The 24,376-nt window shown below is 36.5% G+C and overlaps 1 protein-coding gene across 3 annotated transcripts; it reads left to right on the plus strand.

Moving 5' to 3' along the window:
• The first annotated feature begins 81 nt into the window (after positions 1-81).
• On the plus strand, positions 82-20,725 carry SLC9D1 (solute carrier family 9 member D1). 3 transcript variants are annotated; one of them, XM_026707426.2, is made up of 14 exons: positions 82-494; positions 1,097-1,240; positions 3,595-4,422; positions 5,100-5,279; positions 6,016-6,207; positions 9,137-9,265; positions 10,597-10,689; positions 12,073-12,259; positions 12,940-13,057; positions 14,474-14,669; positions 15,453-15,603; positions 16,321-16,400; positions 17,385-17,534; positions 19,845-20,725. In XM_026707426.2, exons 3-14 carry the CDS (start codon positions 3,901-3,903, stop codon positions 19,956-19,958), a joined length of 2,112 nt encoding a protein of 703 aa, XP_026563211.1. In that variant the 5' UTR covers positions 82-494; positions 1,097-1,240; positions 3,595-3,900; the 3' UTR covers positions 19,959-20,725. The 3 variants fall into 3 exon arrangements, with proteins under 3 accessions (XP_026563211.1, XP_026563210.1, XP_087774990.1); XM_026707425.2 differs by having other exon boundaries at positions 493-844; XM_087918864.1 differs by lacking the exons at positions 82-494; positions 1,097-1,240 and adding an exon at positions 2,413-2,916 and having other exon boundaries at positions 3,033-4,422.
• The last annotated feature ends 3,651 nt before the right edge of the window (positions 20,726-24,376 follow it).

The following is a 24,376-nucleotide window of genomic DNA, read 5'->3' on the forward strand; positions in this document are numbered from 1 at the left end:
CGCTCCCGCTTGACTACTTTGATCTGAAGGATGCGGAGGAGAGTCACCCGGGCCCAGGCACAGCTAGAACTACGTTACCCGTGAGGCCCTCTGACCTTAACCATCAGGTTGCATAGATTTATGTATAGATTTAGACTTGTGCGCAGACTGCAGCTTCCGCTTTCATTTTTTTACAATATAGGGCGGAAAACAGCGGAAAGCTCAGCATTTTAATTCAGTTGTGATTAGACAGAAATACATGCTTTCTTCACCCCCAAGTCAATTGATTATGGTGGCTCTCACCCCACCCCTTTCTGGATTCCGTTCAGCGCTCGAATTAAGCTGGCCGAAGATCTCCACGCTTAACTTTCCTACTTCTATATTACTGCTATTGTTCGGGGGGAATGGTATTGCTTCCCACAATGCACCACCACGTTCCCCTTCACTACATTTCCCACAGCGCACCGCAGCCCAGAGGCCAGGAAACTACAATCCCCAGGAGGCGCAAAAGCCGGGTAAGCGAGGCAGACGGCGGCTGGGTGGTCGGGAGTTGTGCTTCTCCTCCTCCCCCTTCCCCGGCTGCCCGTCTGGCCGTGGCGCTCGGGAGGCCGTAGGGCGGCTGAGCGAGGCTCGAAGGCTGGCCTGGGCTTGGCTGTAAAGGGCGGCGCCGTTCAACCGCTGTCCGCTCCGATGGGGGAGGGCTGAGGGAGCACCATTGGGCACCTGAGAGCAGGAGGAAGGGCGGGGAGGGGGCTTGGCGATGGCGACGTGGCTCGCGCTCTCCTGGCTGAGGCGATGCCACCCGTCCGTCGGCGGAGCCGGGGGAAGGAGGAGGAGGAGGAGGAGGAGAGGGGCAAGTACAGCGGTAAGTCGGGTTGAAGGGGTGAAGAAAGGTGAGGGGCGGGCAGGGAGAGGGGTTTTACTCTGGTTTTAATTGGGACGGCGGGGGCGGGGAGAGGCCCAGGACCCTCCTTCAAACGACCCTCCTTCTTCCTCTTCGGTAGAAATTGGCAAAGAGCGCTTCTACGGCTGCCGTTCCCCCCCCCCCGCCCCCTTTCAAATTATGCCCTGGGAAGGAACAGGAGGCTTCTCTAAAGCGTTTTTTGTTTAAAACCAGGACCGACCAGGATGTTGGCGATAAGCCTACCCTCAAATACGATGCGGGGTTCATTGCAGCAGCTTCGCTCCCATTCAGCGCGCTTGGGAGGAGGTGGGAGAACTGCCTCCTGAGCAGCCTTTTCCTCCCTGCGGTGTTTTCCAGGTATGTGGGTCAACAGTGATTATCCTCCTCAACTCTGCTGGCTGTGGGGATGGAAGCCCACTGAAAGGCATCAGGATGGCAGAGGCTGGTTTTGGGTCTTACCCAGGCTTCTGTCCTGCGCTCTATTGCCCTTCGCATAAATAACTTAGTCTTTCTTATAGGCCATCATATGCGTATGCACCAAGACAAATTCCTTGTGTGTCCAATCACACCTGGCCAATAAAGAATTCTGTTCTGTTCTACTCTATTCCATTCCATTCTTTCCTATTCCTATTCTATTCCTATTCTTATTCTATTCCTATTCTATTCTTTCCTATTCCTATTCTATTCTTTCCTATTCTATTCTATTCCTATTTCTATTCCTATTCTATTCTATTCTATTCTATTCTATTCTATTCTATTCTATTCTATTCTATTCTATTCTATTCTTTCCTATTCCTATTCTAATTCTGTTCTGTTCTGTTCTGTTCTGTTCTATTCTATTCTATTCTTTCTTATTCCTATTCTATTCTTTCCTATTCTATTTCTATTCTATTCTATCAACATTAAACAGACAAGCAGTTAGTAATCTTAAATGATTCTTGAATTGAGCTATATAGAAATTTGTGTATGCCTACTGATTCCTCTTTGCTTTAACTGGTGTTCTACTGAACATTTCAAAAATGCCATTTGTAATATAATGGATTTACTGCTTTAACAGTAGTACGTTAAGCTTAGATCCGGACTCTGTTAAGCAAATAACTATGTAAGCAACTATCAAAGTTAATCAGTAGCAGCTGGCAATCCATAAATTTGATAAGTCATAGCCCAGTTTATTTTTTCCCCTAGTGTTGGTAAGATTAGTGGTGAGGAGGGTTAAGAATTGTGATCTTGCTTGATGGTCTTTTCTTTTGATATTGAAAGTGTATTACAGGAGTATATATAAGGTATAATTGATTATGAACTAAAAAAAAAAACCTAGCCATGAATTAAAAGGCTAACAAATATGCCCTCTAGAAGCACCAAAAATAGCTGGAATATACACATTTACTGTCACTATGGAAATAGGTTAGTCGATGGGTAGAAGGCAACATCAGCAATAGAGGGTAAAATTTGGACTACACATTGTAGCTTTGCTACTGAAGATTCTAGGATGAAAACAGGCTAAAAATGCTGTAGAACAAGACCTTGAAGGCATTGTCTCTGTTTTGACAAATATAAAGAAGGAAACTGTTAAGCAGAAATGTGACCTGTTCTAGTAAAAAAAAATGCCCATATGATAAATGAAGACAAGAGCAGGATAAGAAAAAGATACATAACAAGTGAATATGGAATAGTTGGATAGGATAAGAACGTGATAGGTAATGGCTATAGGGAATTTAAATGCAGGAACAATACAATTTAAATTAAGAGTATGTGTGTGTATTGATCTTAAATATTTTATATATGGGGATGGTGTACTTTTGGAATTTTGAGAATATGCTGTGCATTCATAATTGTGAGCCTACTAACTTTATGGCTATAATAGTGAACATTTCCCATGATGAGGTTGCTTCCCATTGTATCCTACCCACCCGCCTAAAGATAGTCATCATTCCATTTTACGTACGTTTTGTTCATAGATCTGGCCAGGTAAGCACACTTCTGAACAAAGCAGAGTGATCCATCATTTTTGATTTTCCAAGCAAGCCTGCTAGGCTTAGAAGCATTTTAATAAACAAATATGACACTAAAGCCTGGTGACCTGCTTTGTAGTATGCCAACTTCTCCTTTAATTTTATTAAGAGAAGTGGAGTAGTGGGCGAGGGGTGAGAAATGCATACAGATATTATGTACTTACAGTGCTATAAAATAATACCTAATAAAATTGTGAGGGCAGAATAAGATTTGGAAAAAAATAAACCAGGAAGAGATTATCCTAGAAAACCAGGAATGGGGAAATACTGTTTTAGATATCAAGGGTTATGTTCCGTTTATGTAATCAGTTAGCAGCCAGCATTGTGGGTAAGTCTAGAGCTAAAATTCACTGTGACTGGATCCAGGAGTGACAACACCTTTTTCTTCGTTTGTTTTAGTTCTTATATTTAGTATTGCAAAACAACATTTATGGTTGGAAAAGATTTAAGCATTGGAAAGTGGAAGTGAAGGAAAAACAATATGAGAGAAACAGAAATGGAGAAATGAGAGCCCCGTGAGATATGTGTTTGAATGGCAGAAGGAAGTGATGAGGGAATCTTACATAAGATAGATTTTTAGTAAGGAACATTAGGAATATGGGAATATATAAAGGAATATTTGCCCTTTTTAAAGAAAACTTTGGATTTTAATTATTGTAAAAAAATTAACAATTTTACTTTTATTGTTTTAAAATACAGCACTGGTACTGTCAATGATCTACATAAGAACAAGCAACCATATCTAGGGGGGAAAAGATTAGGATATTCTTCAGCTCATTTAATCCTTTCAGTTTTGAAAGATGTTAACTGGTGTTATATTTTGGACTAAAACCAGGCAAAGAAAGAAGGTGTTTCTAATGCAAAGAAATTTAAATGTGAACAAAGAAGAACCTAACCTAGCTTATTCTCCCAAAATTTGAGTTCATATTTAATTCAGAGGTCCTACGGTCTGTTATAGAGAAACCCTCATTTTTATTAAATGATCATACTGTATGCATATTTGAAATGCATAAGACTTATGACAGAAAGTTTGGCATATTTTCTAAGTGGCATTCCACAGTCTGTAATAAAAACTGGACAATGAGTATAACTGGATTTATTTCACTATGGGTACTGGCCTTACTGCTTTGCTGCCAACTAATAACCAAGGCAGAACACGAGGACATAGTGAAACATGCAATAAAGCTGCATCGTGGAAGAGGAGTTGCTATTACTCAAAAGAAACAGTGGCTTATAGAAAACTGCAGAAAATTATCTGGACTTCTACATCAGAAGACCGTGGTTCTCAACAAACTGAAAAGCGCAATAAGAGCGGTGGAAAAGGATTCAGGATTGTCATTGGAAGAGAGGACTTTTCAGGTTCACACATTCGAAATTTTTCAAAAAGAACTAAATGAAAGTGAAAATTCAGTCTTTCAAGCAATCTATGGGCTCCAAAGAGCTCTGCAAGGTGATTACAAAGATGTTGTAAACATGAAGGAAAGTAGTCATCAGCGGCTGGAAGCTTTGAGAGAGGCCGCAATAAAGGTAAGCTCTTTGGAACCTTCAAACTCTAATGTATTTCAAAGATGAAGCATGAACAAATAGCTAAACCCAAAACTGAAGACACTACTCTTTTGCATATCCAACATTCAACATTGCTTTCCTTTTACAAAGGATGTGTAGGGTCGAATGATTACAAAAGCCTTTTAGTTCCGCTATCTGAAAGAACTTCAGCTAGCTGCTAGAATAACCCAGTAATACATCCTTCTTTTCTGCCTGGGCAGAGAAAGGAAACATCTTCCTCTCACATTCATGTGCATGCTTTTCTCAGATTAGACTACAGCATAATGTGATGATTTACTAGGCTTCTTGTCTTATCTCCCACAACTTTATACAACACAATAAAATTATGCAAGCCAGGATGAGCTGCTTTGTGGGGAAAATAGTACAACACAAATAAACAGTTGTGACAGTAGAGAGAATACATATTTTTATGTTTTTTCCTATTCTAAATAGATAGCTCTTTCTCATCTTCAAAACAATATTTTAGAAATGAAAGGTAACACCCAGTTTTACTGAGTAGCTTGCTGCTACTAATAGCTGAAGGCACAGAAAAAGCTTTCCTCTGATTTTTCAGAAGTCAAAAATTTTCATTAAAGTCAAAATTTGACAAAGAATTTTAAGCCTTGAGTAACCATTCACCTTTTAATATGTTTTGACAGGAGGAAACAGAATATGTTGAACTTTTAGCAGCAGAGAAGCATCAAGCTGAAGCCCTGAAAAACATGCAGCATCAAAATAAAAGTCTTTCTATTCTTGATGAGATTCTTGAAGATGTAAGAAAAGCAGCTGATAGGTTAGAAGAGGAAATAGGAGAACATGCCTTTGATGACAACAAGTCAGTAAGTTTATTTAGAAACTGTCTTTCTAGTTGTAAATGAGATAATTTAACTACATTTTATTTTCTCATATTTTTTCCAAAAAAACAAATTTCTGAAAGAAAACAAAAAGCAATAATTCTATTCCTTGTTGGAATGTATTTTAAAGACTATGAAGCATGGAGGAATATAAAAAAAAATCAAAATATATTTCAGCACCATGAGGAAATAGGCAAGTAGTAAAAAGTACCAGAGCTGCTCTATTCTATGTAGCTGTAAAAATAGCTAAGTTACATATCCTGAGGTTGAAAATATGAACAGTGAAATAATAGATATTTAAGGGTAACATTACAGGATAGATAGAATATATAATAAAGCAATATAAACTGAAAATATAAATTCTGCAATGACTGTGCTTATATATACTTGAAAATCATTGCATCCAAAAGCAATAGATGTATAGTCTGCATATTTTAATAGTTTTCATTGTTTTTCCTTTAGAAAAAAACAGAAGATAATGTGGTAAAGGGATTTTTTTTTTAATTGAATTTATCTTCCACATTCAGCAAAAGGCTTCTGATGCTTTTTTCTTTCTCAGCAGGCTCTCTGAATCCTCAAAAATCTGCTCGGTCAGTTCATTGTGGGAGGATGGAAGGGAGCAGAAGAGAATAAAACTATACTTGTAAATAGGAGTCTCAGTCTCATGACATCGAGTTTTGCCTTAAATAAATGAAACATTAGAATTTTATTTCATTGGCAGGTGAGAGGAGTTAATTTTGAAGCCGTTTTAAGAGTGGAAGAGGATGAAGCGGATAGCAAAAGAAATATTTCAAAAAGAGAAGTGGAAGATGATTTGGGTTTAAGTATGCTTATTGATTCACAAAACAATCAGTACATTCTTACAAAGCCCAGAGACTCAACCATTCCACGTGCTGACCATCATTTTATAAAGGTAAGCTGCTATAAGAGGATGAAGAAAATATTTAAAATCTAGAATTGTCTATACATTTCTCTTTCAATGATACCATACTAGAAGTTTCAACAGAAGAAAACTGATTCAACCATGGCAAAATTTTATGATGAATTAAGAATTTCAATTAAGGTTAATGAATTCATCTCATTACTATCTTCATTGATGTGCATTGTTATTTTAAGTGAAACCTAAGGGAAATAAGCAATAAAATACTGTATTCCAAACTTAGTCTGTTTCTTTGACAGTCCACTAATATTATTTATGTAAGTTTCCATTATATAACTGCATTTATATGCAGACATAACTCTCCTGGACTCAGCTTGATTATTCACTTGGGAAGCATCATTCAATAAGAAATCTGGATTTAGCTATCAAAATATATTTACAATAAGATGTGGATGTGACAAGTAGCTGCACTTGATGCTTTTGAATATCCACTTGAATAATTTGGATTACTGGTATATATAATGTAAAGAAACATAACTTTACTGTTAAATGTATTGTTATTATTTTTTGTAAATTTTATTTGAGTTTTTATTTGAGAGAAAAAAAATACAAATAAAACATCTTTTTTGAAAGTAGCGTAATCCCGGGTTACATTTCTTCGTACAGACACAAATTCAGGTTCATGCTCATTTTTATGTTCTATTCCATATCTTATTACTATTTTACATTTTTTGCATAGCTTCTCCCCTGTTTTAATTTTCTCAATTTTATTTTAATTATCTCATCTCAATTCAAATCATTGTGTTTATATTTTTTGTCTGTCCTGTTTCAATTATCTATTATCTTTTCTCATTAAACAAAATTTCTCCTGTAGTTACTGATTGGAGTATGACGCCTTTATATCTTTTCCCTAAAGTTGTAACATTCAATATAACACATAACTTCCATTCAGATTCTGCTTGGTACATTCTTAAAATACACACTGTATTCTTAAAAAAAGAAAAAAATATAAATGTATATAATTAAAACAACATTCCAATTCAATTCTGTCATTAATATTAATATTCATTAAAGTCTTAACATCTTTAACATTACTTTTCAATTGAATATCATACTTCTATGGGAACAATTATAAGCTTTTCATAGTTAATTCCCCCCCTCTTCACTTATATTTTATAAAACATTAACTAATTAAAATGTTCTCGTTCCTTCCTAATTCAATTTTCTCATTTATTTTATTTCAGTTATTTTATTCACAAACATTTCACTAAATTATACTATTTTATCCCTCATTTTAATCATACGTTGTTTCCAATTTTCTAAAGTTATTTCTATTACTAATATAACAATACAATCTTATGTACCTTTACAGAATCCCTTTTTCAGTTAGATTTTCACCCATTATCTCTAAATAGGTCCTGTTTCTCTATATCTGGCCCCGGTCCTTTGTAACTTCTTTTCCTTTCCTTCTTCCCTTTCTTCTCTCTCCCCTTTTTACCCCCTTGTCTCTCTACCTCTATTTCTCTCTTCTGTATTCCCCTTTTCTGTTGCTTTCCAGTATTATACTTATTTTTCGAATTATTTTTCTTTTCTTTGGTTGTTTTTTTAAGTCTTAAATTCTCCATTCTCTTTCCCCCCTTTCCTTTTTCTTCCCATATAAAATTGCTTGTTCATTAAAGATGGCTGCTTCTTTGTCCCAGTCTTCTTGTTTTGCAGTCGTTTCTTGTTGTTTCTCATAGTTCCAAATCTCCATTTCTAAGAATTGAAAAACAAAGCCAAAAGAACCCTTCCCTTCTTGTGCATCTTCTTTGTACTTTTTAAGTTCCATTTTCAATTCATCCAGAAGTAGTGCCATTGTATAAATTTTTAAACAACCACCTGATTGATTTTAGTCATTCAAATATAATAACCAAAAATCCAAAGATCACCAAATAATCCAAATACACGCAAGCTGTTTCTTTTTTGCTCTTTTTTTCACTTTCTTTTCCTGGGGTTACTATTTAGTTGCAAAGTTTCAGTTAAAATGTATCTTTTAGAAGTCTTGTTGAAGTTTTTACTTTAGATTCTTTTTAATTCCAGGCAGTCTCCTCCCTCTTCCAGATCCTGCCCTTATTCTTTTTCTCTCCCTTCCTGCTTATGAAAAAGAAAGTTTTTAATGTCCAGAAATCTTTATTATCCCTTTGGCATTTTGTTTTATTTTCAGCTTAATTGCCTATTGATGCCAAAGTGGATTTTTCCGATTTCTTATTTAAGTCTCTTAGTTGTCAGTATAGGGAAGGAGAGAGAAGGGGGAAAAAAGCCAAACCTTTCCCTTTTCACTTTCCTTCACTGCTTCCAACTCTTCTTTGGGAGGAATGTTATTTTTTGTAAGTTTAAATTCCAGGATACCTTGGTTGTTGCTTTTACAATTTAACCCGGTCAGTCAAAACTTTCACTTATCTTCCTCCTGCACATTCTTTTCCTGTCGAGTTCTTCTTTGTGGTGGACATTTCTGACCACTGCTGCTACCGCCTTCGGAAAAGGGAGTAATGGCCAGCTGAGGAGGAGAGATGTGGCTCTCCTCGACCCTGCTGGCGGTCTCCCCCCTGTTCACCACCTCTACGGGATGGCTTAGCCCCGAAACCAGCCGGCTCAGGGCATTCCAGCGGCGAGCCCAGACAGAAACCGTGCACGATCGCGGATTTCTGTCTGTCGCCGAAGCCCTTCAAACCGGAAGCCACCGTTAAATGTATTATTGATCCTACTGGATAGGCAATTTGATATGTAGCATTAAAGAATTTAAAAAGAATTTAGAATCTTATATTTGCTTTAATAAAGGCAGCACTTTGACTTTTAGTCTCAAAAATTATGTTTACTTTTAAGGTAGGAGAATGCACTTTTAAGTTGTTAGTGAGTTCCAGGATGGGTTGCATTGATTGCCTGGATCTTTTCATCAGTGGTATATTTTTATTTTATTCACTAGGATATTGTGACAATAGGAATGCTGTCTTTGCCTTGTGGTTGGCTATGCACAACAATAGGACTGCCAACCATGTTTGGCTATATTATCTGTGGAGTACTTTTGGGGCCATCAGGTTTAAACAGTATAAAGGTAAGAGTACATTAGGGTTGGTACTTAAGTATCAGAATGCATCTTGAAAAATATATTTGTAAGAAATAAGCTACTCAGAAATTTAAATGGGATATTCTATATGACAACATTTGAAAATAAACTTTTTCTGTTTCAAGGAATGAAAGTTGAATTAGATAAAATTGAAAATTTGATTATAGGTAGTCCTTGACTTAAACCATTTGTTTAGTGACCATTCAAAGTTACCACAGCAGTGAAAAAAGTAACTTATGACTGTTTTTCAAACTTACGACCATTGCAGCATCCCTATGGTCATAGGATCAAAATTTGGAAGCTTGGCTATTGAGTCATATTTTTGATGGTCTCAGAATCCCAGGGTCATGTGATCACCTTTTGTGACCTTCTGACAAGCCAAGTCAGTGGAGAACTACAATGATTCACTAAACTGTGGCAAGAAAGGTGGTAAAATGAGGCAGAATTCACTTAACAACTATCTTATTTAGCAACAGAAATTTTGGACTCAATTGTGGTTGTAAATCAAGGACTGCCTGCAATAAGTATTATTTGAATGTTGGGAACTGGGTAAGATTCATTCAAAAGTGAAAAGGAAATTAAGCAATGAATTTTTTTTATTCCAAAAAGGATTTTTTAAAATAAAAAAATTAATCACTATAATTTCAGTAAGCATATAAAAATCTGAATTAAAAAAATGTTTTATTTAATGTAATTTCCCTATTTAATTCCAAAGTATATAATTCCATTTTAAAGAATATGTCCTGTTAATAATAAGCACTAGCAAATAAGCAATAGCAAATAAAGTTCTATATTTGGCCATTATATAGGTTTTAAAATATTTATTACAGAATCCAGATAGTCCTTGACTTTCAACCATTTGTTTAGTGACTCTGAATTATAGTAGCACTGAAAAAAGTGAGTTATGACGAGTTTTCATGTTTACGACTGTTGCAGCTTCCCCGTGATCAAAATTTGAGCACTGGCATGTATTTATGACAGTTGCACTGTCCTGGAGTCATGTGATCACCATGTGACCTTCCCTGCTGACTTCTGACAAGCAAGGTCAATTTGGGGAAGCCAGATTCGCTTTAATAGCTATGTGATTCATTTAACAACTGCAGGGATTTGCTTAAAAACTGGCAAAAAGATCCTAAAATGGGGCACTTAAAAACTGCCTTGCTTAGCAATGGAAATATTGGGTTCAACTGTGGTTGTAAGTCGAGGACTAACTGCAAAGAAATATGGTTACTGTGATTTTTTTTGTAGGAATTCTATCCAGTTGAAAATTTTAAGCAACTGTTATAAGATTGTAGTATACTGAATATAATGTTTTTCAGTCAATTGTGCAGGTAGAGACATTGGGAGAATTCGGTGTATTCTTCACACTGTTTCTGGTTGGTCTGGAATTTTCTCCTGAAAGGCTAAGAAAGGTATTCTTCCATCAAACTTATGTACATTAGCACTATAAATTGTTTTTAAATATGAAACCTAGCATATCTGGAAGAGCATTAGACTCATTCCCATTGATACCTGATTTTCAAAATGAAGGAATTGTTTTGTATTGTTATATGAGAGGCAATTTGGTGTAGTGGTTAAGGCCATCAGTCTAGAAACTTGGAGATCATGAGTTGTAGTCCCGCATTAAGCACAAAGCCAGCTGCATGACCTTGGGCCAGTGAATTTCTCTCTTACCAATAAAACTGCAAGAACTTGTCCAGGCATGTTCTGACAATTGGACACATTTGAATGGAAGAAAAAAATGTCATATAAGCATGTGTATGTCAGAATCTGAAATCTACAATAGCACAGCTAAACAGAGTCCTTGTCAAATTAGTAAGACTTTAGCAAAAGAGAAAGCTTAAGACAATTAAAACTGACAGTAAAAAATAGGTTGGGTCTAATTAGAAGAATCTGCAAACAGAAAGGTACTTTCTATATATTGCAAGGATATGATTTGCTGTAAATGGAACTCCCTTTGTGCAGAGGTGAGAATAGATTTTTGAAGCACAATGGGAAGTGATGTCAGGAGGGTTTTTTAAGGGAAAAAACAGCAGAAGTTCTTTTCACTAATCTCACCTTCTGCAACTATAAACCACTGAGATTTTTTTTATGGAAATATGGCAATGTATAAATAAATACATAAATGTTGTGCCCTATGAACATGTAGATCTTAGTTGCCAAACTTCCTCAGAATTCTAGCAGTTATGTCCACACATGTAGAAGACATCAAGTTTGTTTGTGAGGTTTGGATTGGATTTAATAAGTTTTTATTGTAGGTTGGCTATCGTTCTGCAAGAAATATTATTAACAAAATAACATCTTTTTATCATTAAGTGCACCTACATGTGCCACACATTACAGCGTTGCTATTATTTTGAAATTTCAGGATCCAAACATTGGACCCAAATATAGTAGTATTTGGGACAGAGATATAATGATGATAGTAATAATTAGAAGGTTTGAATACAGATTATTACCAAAATGGGCTGCTATATTTAAGGCTATGATTAGAAGAAAAACTTTCTTAATATTGTAGCCTTGTTTTCTTTTGGTAATAATAGGTTTCTTTGAACCTTTTTATCAGTTTAAACATCTTTGAGTTTTCACAGATATACAGATACCCAAATTTTGTATCATTGAAGAAAAAAAGGTTTGGATTTTATGCTGTTTGTTACTTTGTGTATCTACAAACATTGGCAACAAAAATAATTTGAAACTCAACAGAACTTTTAGCAACTTTTTTTAGTTGCACATTTTTTATCAGGTTTTACTATTCAATTGAAAATAATATTGGAAAATGCTTATTCTCAAAGGTATGGAAAATATCTTTGCAAGGACCTTGCTACATGACACTCCTGATGATTACATTTGGTTTACTCTGGGGGCATTTGCTACAAATCAGAGCAACTCAGAGTGTTTTCATTGCTACTTGTTTATCATTATCAAGCACACCGTTGGTATCTAGATTCCTTGCAGGAACTGCTCGTGGAGATAAAGAAGGTAAGTCCAGTGCAATTTCTTTATTAGAACACAAACATAGGCACATATAAAAATTTTAAAAAGGGATAGAAATAGTATTTTTGATTTTTTTTGCTGTAGAAAAGTGCTTTTAATTGACAGTTAACTTTGAAATGTTGTAATGACAATTTTGAAAATGAGTTATTTCATATTAGTTATTTCAAACATGTATTTCTTTTATCCAGTCTATCAGTTGATCACACTTTATGTGAAGAACACTTTGTGTGACCCCAAATGTCTATGTATATTTTTCTTTTCTCTCACTTTATGAAATATCTTTGAGAAATTATAGAAAAATATACAGCATAGGATAGCTTTTTGAAACATTAACAGATTGCAGCATATAAAATGGAATAGAAATAGGATTTGAAATCTGAGGAATGGAAGCAGGCATCTCCTTTTACTATATTTCTGCATTCTGAAAGTGGCACCTATACCAGCATTTTAAATAAATGAAATAGAAGAGGCTTTTAAACATGTACAGAGTATTAAAACTCCTCTTGATTGAGGGCAAGGGAATAAAAGGTAATTAATTTTTGGATACTGAAAGTCACACATACTAAATTCAGACATTTACATGATCAGTTAATTTTGAAAGTAGACAATTCTTATTAAATAAAATGTTAAGTTTCATATTACAGTGAGTGCTTCTTGCCTAACAGGTGATATTGATTATAGCAGTGTTCTCCTTGCAATGTTGGTTATGCAGGATGTTCAGCTTGGTTTATTCATAGCTGTCATGCCAACTTTTATTCAAGCCGGATTTGGCACGCATTCCAGGTAACGAAGATAAGCTGTTACGTTGTTCATTACATTTTTATCTTGACATTTTACAAAAAACTTGGGTAATCTATATGAAGCATTTAATTTGTTATATCCATACTTCACATTTAGTAATCAATTTGCTATAGATCTTCAGATCCCATGAGACCAACTCTTGGGGGAACTTCTGATACTTTATTATTGCAAAAGGGTAAAAAGGGGAGGGATGAAACTAGGAATAATCAATACTAAAAGTGAAGATGGATCATTGCAAGAATGAGAAAAATTAATCTTTCTCCCCAGGAGAAAGAATTCCCGAATCAAATCTAGAAAAAAATCAAGTGTTGCTAAAAAAATCAATTGATATTGTGGGAACATTTATATAAACTGACATGCCAGACAGTGAAACACCTAAGTTGCAAGGCACCCCCTGAAGTTTTAAGAAATAGATGAACTTTTACAAGCAAATTTAGATGCACTGATATGGCCAGATCACAGCTACAAGGAAGTGTGGTTAGTAGTGTAATGTTACTGGTATTGAAAGAAGGGTTCTTCAGTTTATAGGGGTTCAGACAACCTGGATCCTTTGTACATGTACTATTGCCAAGGCAGGAATTCCCAGTCCTATCCCTGTACCTTACATATTTTTTTCCACGCAAATGCAGAACTTTACATTTCTCCCTGTTAAATTCCATCCGATTCATTTCAGTTCATTGCTCAAATATGTCAAGATCTTTTTTGAATCCTCTTTCTTATATCTAAAGCATGGGTGTCAACCTTGCCATGTTACATTGCCATCACGTAATGTTTCACAATGTTTTTCCCATTTGTGGAACTGGGGTAGGCGTGGCCTGAGGAGGACGCACCCTACCTGTGGGCCGCTAGCTTGACACCGTTGATTTAACATATTATGTACCTCTCTGAGATTAGTGTCATCTGAATTTTCTGTAATTATTCAAGTCATTCATGAAAGTGATAAACAGCACAGGACCCAGGATAGAATACTAGGGCATATTCTTAGTATTTCCTTCCAATCTAAAGTGGAGCCCTTAATGAAAACTTTGGGATGTGGTGAAATTTATATGTCAAGGTTAAGAGAAGTAGAAAGGGAAGGCAATATTTGAGATAGATGCATATATCAAGAAGATTATAGGACTGTCTGGAAAAGCTACAGGTTATTCCTGGAGACTGAAATAGTCAGTATGTATTTGTATTTACTATTTTTAAATGTCAAATTCAACGTAGGAACATTTATTCTTTGATAAAAGTACAACATAAAACAGTTATATCTTAAATTCTCCTCTGAAATTAATGTTTTTCTTTTAGAGTAAAATTATGTGTATGTGTGAGTGTGAATGAATGATAATATATTTGTAATAAGAAATAAATTGAACAGAAGCATGAGATTGACACTGCTTTTTTTCTTTTTTCTAGCATTATCAAAGAAATACTAAGAATATTGATGCTGATTGGACAAATCCTCTTCTCCCTGGCTGCTGTCCTGCTTATATGTCTTGTTTTAAAGACTTACCTGATAGGACCCTACTACCGCAAGTTGCATATAGAAAGCAAAGGAAACAAAGAAATTCTAATTCTAGGGATATCTGCTTTTATGTTTCTTATGTTAATGGTATTTTTTACAAATATTTGTATTTTTTGATGTGCTGGTATAATAATTTATTGTACTTGAAAGCTTATAAGCAATTGTTGATGAAAATATAGTTTTCAATCATAGAAGTTAAATCTATAGGAGGATGAAAACTGTTGACAAACAATTGGCATCTAACAATTTCCAGTTTGATTATATTAATGCATCATATTGCATATTTACAAATATACGTAAATTCTTAATACCTTGCTGATCTTGAAAAGCTAAGCAAGGTTGAACCTGGCTAGAACTTAGATGGGAAATCAGCAGAAAATAGGCTGCAGGAGTTAACAGGAGTTAAATTGTTAACTGGAGGACACCTTGACTTCTTCAAATCAGACAAAGGTAGTCTTCGACCTACAATGGTTCACTTAGTGACTGTTCAAAGTTATAATGGCACTGAAAAAAAGTTACTATGACCTTTTTTCACAGCCAGAAAAGGATATTATATTTATATGCTCTTTGCAGTAATACCTATCTGGTTTGTTACTTCAAAAAATGGATATTGAACTTAAAATGGAAATTAGGTCTCTGAGTCCAAAAGATTTTGCATAACTCATTGTCATGTGTTGAAGTTGAAAGTTCCTATAGATTTACAACCATGTAATTGTATGTAGAATGTAGTCATCTATTGGGTTATGTGCAACATTTTGATTGTAATTTTGATTATATAATATGAATGAAAGTATACATTAAATGTACATTATCTCTGTGAAAATAGCTTAACATTCAGATTAATCTTATGTATTTCCATCTTCCTAACAGCTCACAGAGCTATTGGATGTTTCAATGGAATTGGGATGTTTCCTGGCAGGAGCACTTATTTCTTCTCAGGGTCACATGGTTACTGAGGAGGTTATATCCTGTATTGAACCAATACGTGATTTTCTTGCTATCATATTCTTTGCATCAATAGGTAATTTATTACAGAATCATATAAATGAAATTTAACAAATTTTATTATTTTCTTGCTATCATATTCTTTGCATTTATAGGTAGTTTATGACAGAATCATATAAATGAAATTTAACAAATGTTATTATTTATTAAGCATGAAGAACATAACACAAGGTTTCTAAATCTAGGAAAATTTCTGATGCTCTTCTGGAATTAAGTAAAAGTATATGGGCTACTTATTGCAATATTCAGTTTCCAATTTGTGACTGCTACCTCTGTGTTCTTTTTTGCATTTTAGGCATTTATTGGACTTACGTTGACACCTTACTGATATTTTCTAAATTATATTTTAAATAATTATTAAATCTAAACAGTATTAAAACCTTAGAAAATGACTTAAACCAGGCATTCAGAAATATGATTATCCATTAGCTAGGAAAATTTTGTCAAAGCTGAAGCAAAAAAAAAAAACAGTAATAGAGACAATAATCATGAAACCCTACCCCACCCCACCCCCAAAAAAAAAGAAAGAAAGAAAAGATTACAGATAAGGGCATTTTCAGAAAATATTTCTTCCACAACAGTGTCATCCTTCAGACCAAATATTGATGATATATTGTCTTTCAAAGTTTTGGAAATGAAGATCACATGTGTTTCCATTTCAGACTTAGAAAAAGCCTGATAAAATTCTCACGAAAAATAATGAGAAGTATTCCTTTTATTTTTTCTTTTGCAGGTCTTCATGTATTTCCCACTTTTGTAATATATGAACTCACAGTCCTGCTGTTTCTTACACTTTCAGTGGTGATAATGAAGGTATTAATATTTTCTAATAGGACTAGGTGTTAAATGTAGATTTATACTGCGTATAGTAGGCAACTGGCAAGAATAACCAGACTTACTAGTATATACAATTCTCTTGTGGATGTCTTTTCAGAAATCCTTGAAGAAATAGAGGGACGGGATACAGTTTTAATACTCTGTTATTCACTAATGCTATTTTAATAATTTGATGTTATTAAAGTATCAGTTGTAGGCACTAAAGTACAGGATTGTACTTTACCTCCATTGGTAGGTGTTAAAAGTATGTGTCAGGTGAATGTTAGATATTTATAGATTTATATATTACATAATTACAATATATAACATAGAGATTTATGAGTGCACTGTATTGTTCATTCTTTCTCTAGCATGTCTCAATACAATAAAAAGTATGAGTTAATTGAGAGCAGATTGGCTGTTGAGTATTTGACTATTTCTTGCCAACTTTTTTTAAAGCTGTAAACCTAGTTTAAATCTCATGCCCCAACAGACTAAGATTGTCAATAGGGAAACTTGATTTGTGGAAGCTAAACTTCAGGAGGCTATGTCTGCCTGATTTTAATCTGTATTTTACCATCCTGTTCTACGTATTACAGTCCAGAACTTTGTTCAAGGTTGCTCTTTCTCTTTTTCTTTATGGAGACATCTGGAGATAGGAGACTGCAGTACATACTGACTGTATAAGAGATGGCAAAATGGCATTTGTGACAATACTAGCCCTTTTAATATGTGTAAACGCATTATGTGTCAACACATGTAATAGAAGTGGGACTTGGATCATGCAGTTATGGACTTCTTGACTTTAACACCCTCAGATGGCTCTGGAATTACTTGAATTAGGTTCTATCATTGAACTCTTCTATCAATATAGTTCATTTATGAGTTCTTCGTTTTGACTTTTTAAAATCTTCCATTGAATTCCATTGATTTTTTTTTAAATAAGCTTGTTTGTTCCACTGTTTTTTTTTCTAAAAACAGTTTTTCCTGGCAGTACTTGTCCTTTCTATGATTCTTCCAAAGAACAGCCAGTATATTAAATGGATTGTATCAGCAGGCTTGGCTCAAGTCAGTGAGTTTTCCTTTGTCCTGGGAAGTAGAGCACGCAGAGCTGGTATAATTTCTCGAGAGGTGAGTTATGGGTGGTAGGGTTGTTTTTACATTTTGAAGGATGTAATAAAATGCTAAACTAGACATAGTTTCTTCTGTCACTTTATTTTCAAGGAACAGTAACAACAGACAAGGACAGTTTATTAATCCTTTTCCTTCAAACTACTTTTCCACTAAAATATTCTCCATAAAAGACTGGATGCCAAAAAAAGGGTAGGGGATCTTTAAAAATGGGGGGAAATATAAAATCATAAAAGCTACTTGTGGGAAGAGAAAATCTTAAATAAGCTTATAGCCACCTTGTTGCGGTTTGCAATTGCTAAGGACTCTGTTTAATTTTTCTACAAAAGTTTTAAGACTTTATTAGTTTCCCTAGTCACATATATGACTTCTCAAAATTAGCACACATCAGCTTCCAGGTTCTGAACACTGAACAATGTATTGAGAAATAATAAAACTGTTAGCACAGTATCCGAATTTCGATAGTTTGTAATTTGGAAAAGTGGTGTAAAGGATTGAAATTCCAGATGGGGAGGCAGTTAAGTGGTTTTTATTTTCCCAGTACATTCTTCTGGACACCTACAGGTATTCCTCAACTTACAATTCATTTAGTGACCGTTCAAAGTTACAATGGCACTGAAAAAAGTGACTTGAGTGGTTTTCACACTTATAGCTGTTGCAGCATCACCATGGTTAAATTCAGATGCTTGGCAACTAGTTCAGATTTATAATAGTTGCAGTGTCCTGGGATCATGTGATCCCCTTTTGTGACCTTCTAACAAGCAAAGTCAAAGGGGAAGCTAGAATCACTTAACAACCCGTGTTACTAACTTAGCAACTGCATTGATTCACTTAACTGTGGCAAGAAAGGTTATAAAATGAGGCAAAACTCAATGTCTCACTTAGCAGCAGAAATTTTGGGCTCAATTGTGGTCATATGTCGAGGACTGCCTATATTGACATTGTTCCAGAGGATGTTAAGACATTCAGGGGGAATAAATGAAAACTCCCCCTACATTGTCCACTGGCATGAGCCAAGAAGGGCAAAAATCATGTGGTTTCTTAATGTAGCTTAAGTTTTCATTGTCATATTTTCTGCTCTGAGCAGGAACACCATCTTTAATATTCTTAAGTAGTGTGCCTGGTTATGTTATCACAACATAACAGGCTTTGGGCATTACTCTGCCTAGAACAGATTAGTAGGTTTGGAGTGGGGGGAGGTGGCGGCAGGGAGGTTGAGTGCTGTTCTCATGACATGGCATCAGCAGCTCTTTAACCTATCTGATATTTGAATCTTAAAGCCTTAAAACCATGGTAAGATAGGATTGCCAACATTTTAATGACCTGAAGTCTATGAGGAAGTTGGAAAAGTAAATGACATGAATACACTCTGAAGTAGTGAAGCAGTTCTGCAGTCTTTGAGTAAAAATAAATAGCATTGGGCTAATAGCAGATTAGGATTGTCTGAGTGAGCTTATAATCAGGCTTCCCAGAATCATTGACTGATATGGGTGGTCATAGAAAAATGAATGAATGAATCAGTGAATGAAATTATAAGGAAGGTAGGAAAGGAATGGGATGCAGATCAGTCCATTCAATTTTTATATAATTTTTATTCAAATTTACAAATACAAAGATAAAAAATACACTCTAAAGAATTTTAACAGAAACATTAAATTAAAAAGTGCAAGGCCAAAAAAAAAATAGAAAAAAGAAATAAATGGCTTCCCCCTTCATCAAGACAAGTACAATTTTAATAACATCACTTTCTCTGATACAACAAAAGATCTTATTCCTTGTTTATTATCAACAAACAAATCCTTAAAGCTCACTTATTCAATCCTAATCAAGAAAGATCTATTAAGTATTTTGTTCCATTTGGTATCAATGGCTCTCTTCTTTAATTATAATTGTTAGTGTCCATGTCTCTAAACCCTCCACTGTTTTATAGTCTTAAGAGGAATGTGTGAGTTCTCTTCCTTCTCCACTTGCTGGTTTTTCGTTCTGCTCCAGTTGGTTGGCTCATTTTGCTATTGCTTCCCCAGAAAGCCATTCAAATAAAGAAATGTAACATAGAAAATAGCTTCTCATTGTGTCCTTGTCCCATCAGCAAGTAAAAATTGCATGCTGACTTTTGTCTTGGAGTAGTTAAATCATTGCCAGGACATTCCAGAATATGAAATCTTAAGTATTCAAGCTGAACAGGTTGACCAGGTGTAGCACAATTACATTACTTTTAACAATGTCAGTTAAGTTTAAGCACTTACAATGTGCCCCTGAGTTAAAATGTAAATAAAAAACATAGATAACATTTTATTTTCCAATTTCTAGGTCTACCTCCTTATACTGAGTGTGACTACTCTAAGTCAGTTGCTTGCACCAGCACTGTGGAGAGCTGCAATTATGAAATGCGTACCAAGATCTGAAAGACGATTATATTCCTGAAAATCTTCAGTTCACACACTTCAGAGAAGGAAGCCTCTTTAGATAATACATTTCATGTTACTTAGCTGACTACAAGGCTTATACTGGTTTCAGTTCATGAAACAAAAATGTAACATTTTTCATAATTTTGATTTTTTTAGAATACTGAATATCATTTAAAATAGATTTTTCCAAAATTTGATTTATTAGAAAAAAAATCTATGAATCCAACAATTAATGTGCCTTTTAAAGGATTATTTTCCAGCCCATACAGCAAATTAACAATTATAGTGCCTGTGTTAAAGAAAACCACCCAATTACTATCTAGCCAAACATAGCCACAAAAGGTTTTTTCAAAGTAATGTAAGTTTTTCATTCAAATACAGGTTTTAAAACTGCTCTTGAGAACTGTAAATTATATTCCTAAGAATATCTCATTGCATTATTTTTTTAAAATAGCCTGTAATAATGATTTATTATTATAATGATTTGTGGTCTGAAACATGATTAATAGTGATCAGAAAAACTTCTAGTATGAATACAAACATCTTTTTGTACTGATAACTGTTAATTAAAAGTATTCTTGGGGATATTTAAGTTTGTAGTTCTATTGGATATATACATCGTAGCAGAATTAGAATTTGCTGTCATGAACTGGTCTTTCTGTATAAATAAATGATTCACTACTATGCATTTTCTTAAAATGAAAAATAATCCTTAAATTATATTGCTCCATAGTATATTGCAGTGTTACTTATTAGAAATAAATGCACTGGTTATTCACTGAACTCAGCTAAATTTTTAAAAAACTGGCACCCTAAGCAAGAATTGATAATTCTGCACATTCTTCACTATAAGAGTTTATTTATTAAAACTGTTTTCAAAATATAGATTAAATATTACTTTCTAAAGGTACAGAAGGTATCTGTAAAAATTACAAACTATCATTTCTGCATATAACATTGGAAGTGAAAAACCTGGAGAATATAGGTAGTTCTTGTTTAGCAAACACAATCTGGACTGGCAACTCAGTCAACTAAGGAAAGTAGTCACTAAGTGAAACTGCAATTGTGTTTAAGTTTTTACTGAGCTTTCCAGACTAAGTGAAGCTTGTAAATGCAAATGTTGGTTATAGTTATTTTTTCATCACCCTCGTAATAGTGAACAGCCACTAAACAGGTAGTCCTCGACTTATGAAAATTGACCCCAAAGCTTTTTGTTGTTAAGATATTTGCTAAGTGGATTTTGCCCCATTTGACGAGCTGTCTTGCCATAGTTGATAAGTTAGTAAATCTGGTTGGTTAATGAATCTGGCTTCCACATTGAGTTTTCTTGTGAGGTCACAAAAGGTTACCACATGACCTTGGGACACAACAAGGGTCATAAATATGAACTAGTTGCCAAGCATCTGAACTATGATCCCATGACCATGGGGATGCTGCAAAGGTCATAACTCTGAAACGTTTGAGAATGCCAATAAACCAGGAAGATGGCTAGCCTGCAAATTGAAAAAACAAGCAGAAAAGAGATGGAGACAAACGAAAAGGAATATAGCTCAGAATATATTTTATGAGGGTCTATATAAAGAATACTTAATAGAAGAAAAAGGGATAAATTGCCTAAAGAAAGATCTTCCTAGAATATCGAAAGAAAAAAGTATGTTGAATGGAAAAATCTTGAGGAAGTTATTTGGGCAATAAACAAACAATAAGGTGGCAGAGCCAGATGGACTTCCCTCTGAATTATACAAAACTCAACAAGATATACTAGGCAACAGATTGCTTAAATTATTTAATGACGTCTTGGAGGCAAAAATTCCACAATCGTGGAAGGAAGCTACATCACAATTATCCCAAAAGAAAAAAAATGATCAAACAAATATAGGAAATTATAGGCCAATATCCCTATTAAATGTGGATTACAAAATTTTCGTAACCATAATAGCTGAGATTCAAACAAATATTAAACATTTATTCACACGGATCAAAATGGTTTCCTCCCATACAAACATCTCAGGAACAATATAAGAACAATCTTAGATATAGAGTATTACGAAGAGCATAGTGGAGACCAGGTAGCACTATTGTTTTTGGATGCTAAAAAGGCATTCGATAATGTAAAATGGAGTTTCGCTCTGCAACAAATTAAGTACATGGATTTGGGGCAAAAATTCCTAAATGTAATATCAGTGCCATTGTAACTTTGAATGGTCACTAAATAACTGTTTTAAGTCAAGGACTACTTGTATTACCTTTTCTCTAACTTAAAACTTGGACAGAACATTTATTTATGTTGTATTATTCCTATTCAAAAATTCAGTGGCTGACATACACAGAGTATTATCCGGAGTAAAATCCCCTCTTCTATTTTAAATATTAATATTTTCATATGCTTTTCTGATAGGGTAAACAAGATTGTTTTAAAAGTATGTAACATTCTCAACATCCTCATATTCAAATAGTACAAGGAAACTGCCTTCACAATATGAATCGGTAGGGCAGGAACAAATTACTGTAAGCTGTGTGACCTTGCATATCAACCTTGCTTTTTGTTGAACTACCTTTTCCTAAATCATGTCCCTTCTCAAGAAACCTGCTCAAGCCGACTGTGCAAATATAGATAAGGGCATTTTAAGAGGCAGTATGTTAATTCAAAACTCTAATCTCCATTTAAAGATGAACGAGTATGGAATGAACAAATAATTAAATGCAATATATAAAAAGGGGCTATTTTAAATGTACAGAGAAAGCCCTACATATAGAGAAATTGAATTCTTGGCCTTCCGTCTCCGGTATCCATAGGCATAGGGTCTCCCTCCTGAATTAATCTCTCTCTCCTCCCGAAATGGTTGTGTGCGTCTTCCTACTTTGGAAACAGCTCGTCCACACAGGTCACGAATGGCTGCTTCTGGAAAACGACAGTGCATCTGTAATAGGCCCACCTCTTCCATCTCGCTATGAACTCGACAGCAGCATCGCAACTATGCCATACAACGAGCGCTTCGACAGATACTTCTCGGCCCTGAGAATATTTTGCGAATTTCAGGAAGCCACCGATAACCTACCAACGGGTTTGAAGCCACTGCGCTCCCGTCTGCAGACTAAAAGAGGTCAGGCCGGGGGGTTGGGGGGGTATGGGGGAAGTTATTACAGCGGCCCTGATCATTCACTCCAATGGGCGGGGCAGCGCTCCTCCCGACAGAGCCTTCCATTTCGCGAGGGCGGGGCTTTCGGCAGGGTGGGGGCCAGCTGGCGGATTCCGAAGCCACCAGCAACCGCTCTAGCGCATTTAGTCTCCGGGAGCAGAAAGGCGTGTTGGCATCCCGAAGGCGCGAAAACCTGACGCATGCGCGCGGTTCCCCCCCCCCCGCACCGCCCCAGTGGGCTTGGCTAAACAAACGTCTGGCGTGAGGAGACGGGGGAGGGTGTAACGAGCTCCTCGCGTTTGTCTATGTGGGGCACGTTTTCCCTCCGTGACGTCAGCTCCAGCGCGCAGCGTCACGCCGGAGGGACGCACGAAAGTGTAAGTTTCAATTTTTTCCTCCCTTCTTCCTGCCAACCGCCAAGAAACTCATCCTTGCGGGATCGCGGCGGGAGAGGAAGCGGAGGAGGAGGAGGAGGGGGGGGCAGCGGCTCCCCTTGGTCGTCGTCGGCCGCCTCCTGTGCGGGAAGCGCGAACAGGTGTGAGGGGCAGCTACGGGGCGTCAAGGACGACAGCCCGCCGCGCTCGACGGAGCCTCGGGGCCAGGAAGGAGAGCCGCGACTTGGCAGGGCAGGGGAGGGGGGGATAGCGCTTCTCCGGAGAACGGCGACGGCCGGCTTTGCCGCCGCCTTCGGTTCACGCTTCCCGAGAAGCAGCTTCCCCCGCCGCCTGGCAAGGCTCGCTTCCTTGGAAGTCCGCATCGAATGGGGAACTCTGGATTCTAATTGGAGCCAAGCGGGGTGGAAATAAGACCGACTGGTTTTAAGGGGCAATTACTCCGGAGGCGGCGCAGTTCAGGTTGAGGCAGCCGGTCTCGTCCCTCGACCGACCCTTTGCACGCGGAGTTGGCGTGCAACAGTCACCCGAGGATCTTTTGCTCTCAAGCCAACGTGCAGAGGCTGCACCCTCGAGGACTGCAAGACAGTTAAGAGGGACTTGCGACTGCGTGCTGAAGCGCGAGGTCGGCCGTCCAGCCTTCCCCCCCTCCCACTCCCCCCACCGGGGGCCCTTGTGCAAGGAAGGTCCTCCAGCCATCGCTCTCCCCAAAGGAACCGAACAGGGGGAGTTGGAGGGCAACGCTGCGATTAAAAACAAGGGAAAAAAAAAACCCGCGTTGCCTTCCTCCCGCTTTATCAGGACTGCGGGACAGTTTGCGGTTTCACTTGGCGACTGGTGCAACGGGGTGGGTGGGTGTGTAGTTGAAGCGTCCCTCCAAAGAGGGCTCCTGCCGGCGAGGG

Source organism: Pseudonaja textilis, unplaced genomic scaffold (genome assembly GCF_049901715.1).
Source record: "Pseudonaja textilis isolate UNSWEBS1 unplaced genomic scaffold, rPseTex1.2 PTEXCTG91, whole genome shotgun sequence".
NCBI classification, from domain to species: domain Eukaryota; kingdom Metazoa; phylum Chordata; class Lepidosauria; order Squamata; family Elapidae; genus Pseudonaja; species Pseudonaja textilis.

Excerpts from the sequence above, each read along its gene's own strand:
- SLC9D1 (XM_026707426.2), top strand. The coding sequence starts at position 3,901 with ATGCATAAGACTTATGACAGAAAGTTTGGCATATTTTCTAAGTGGCAT. Across the intron at positions 13,058-14,473 it reads GGATTTGGCACGCATTCCAG|CATTATCAAAGAAATACTAA; the intron begins GTAACGAAGATA and ends TCTTTTTTCTAG. Across the intron at positions 16,401-17,384 it reads TTTCAGTGGTGATAATGAAG|TTTTTCCTGGCAGTACTTGT; the intron begins GTATTAATATTT and ends TTCTAAAAACAG.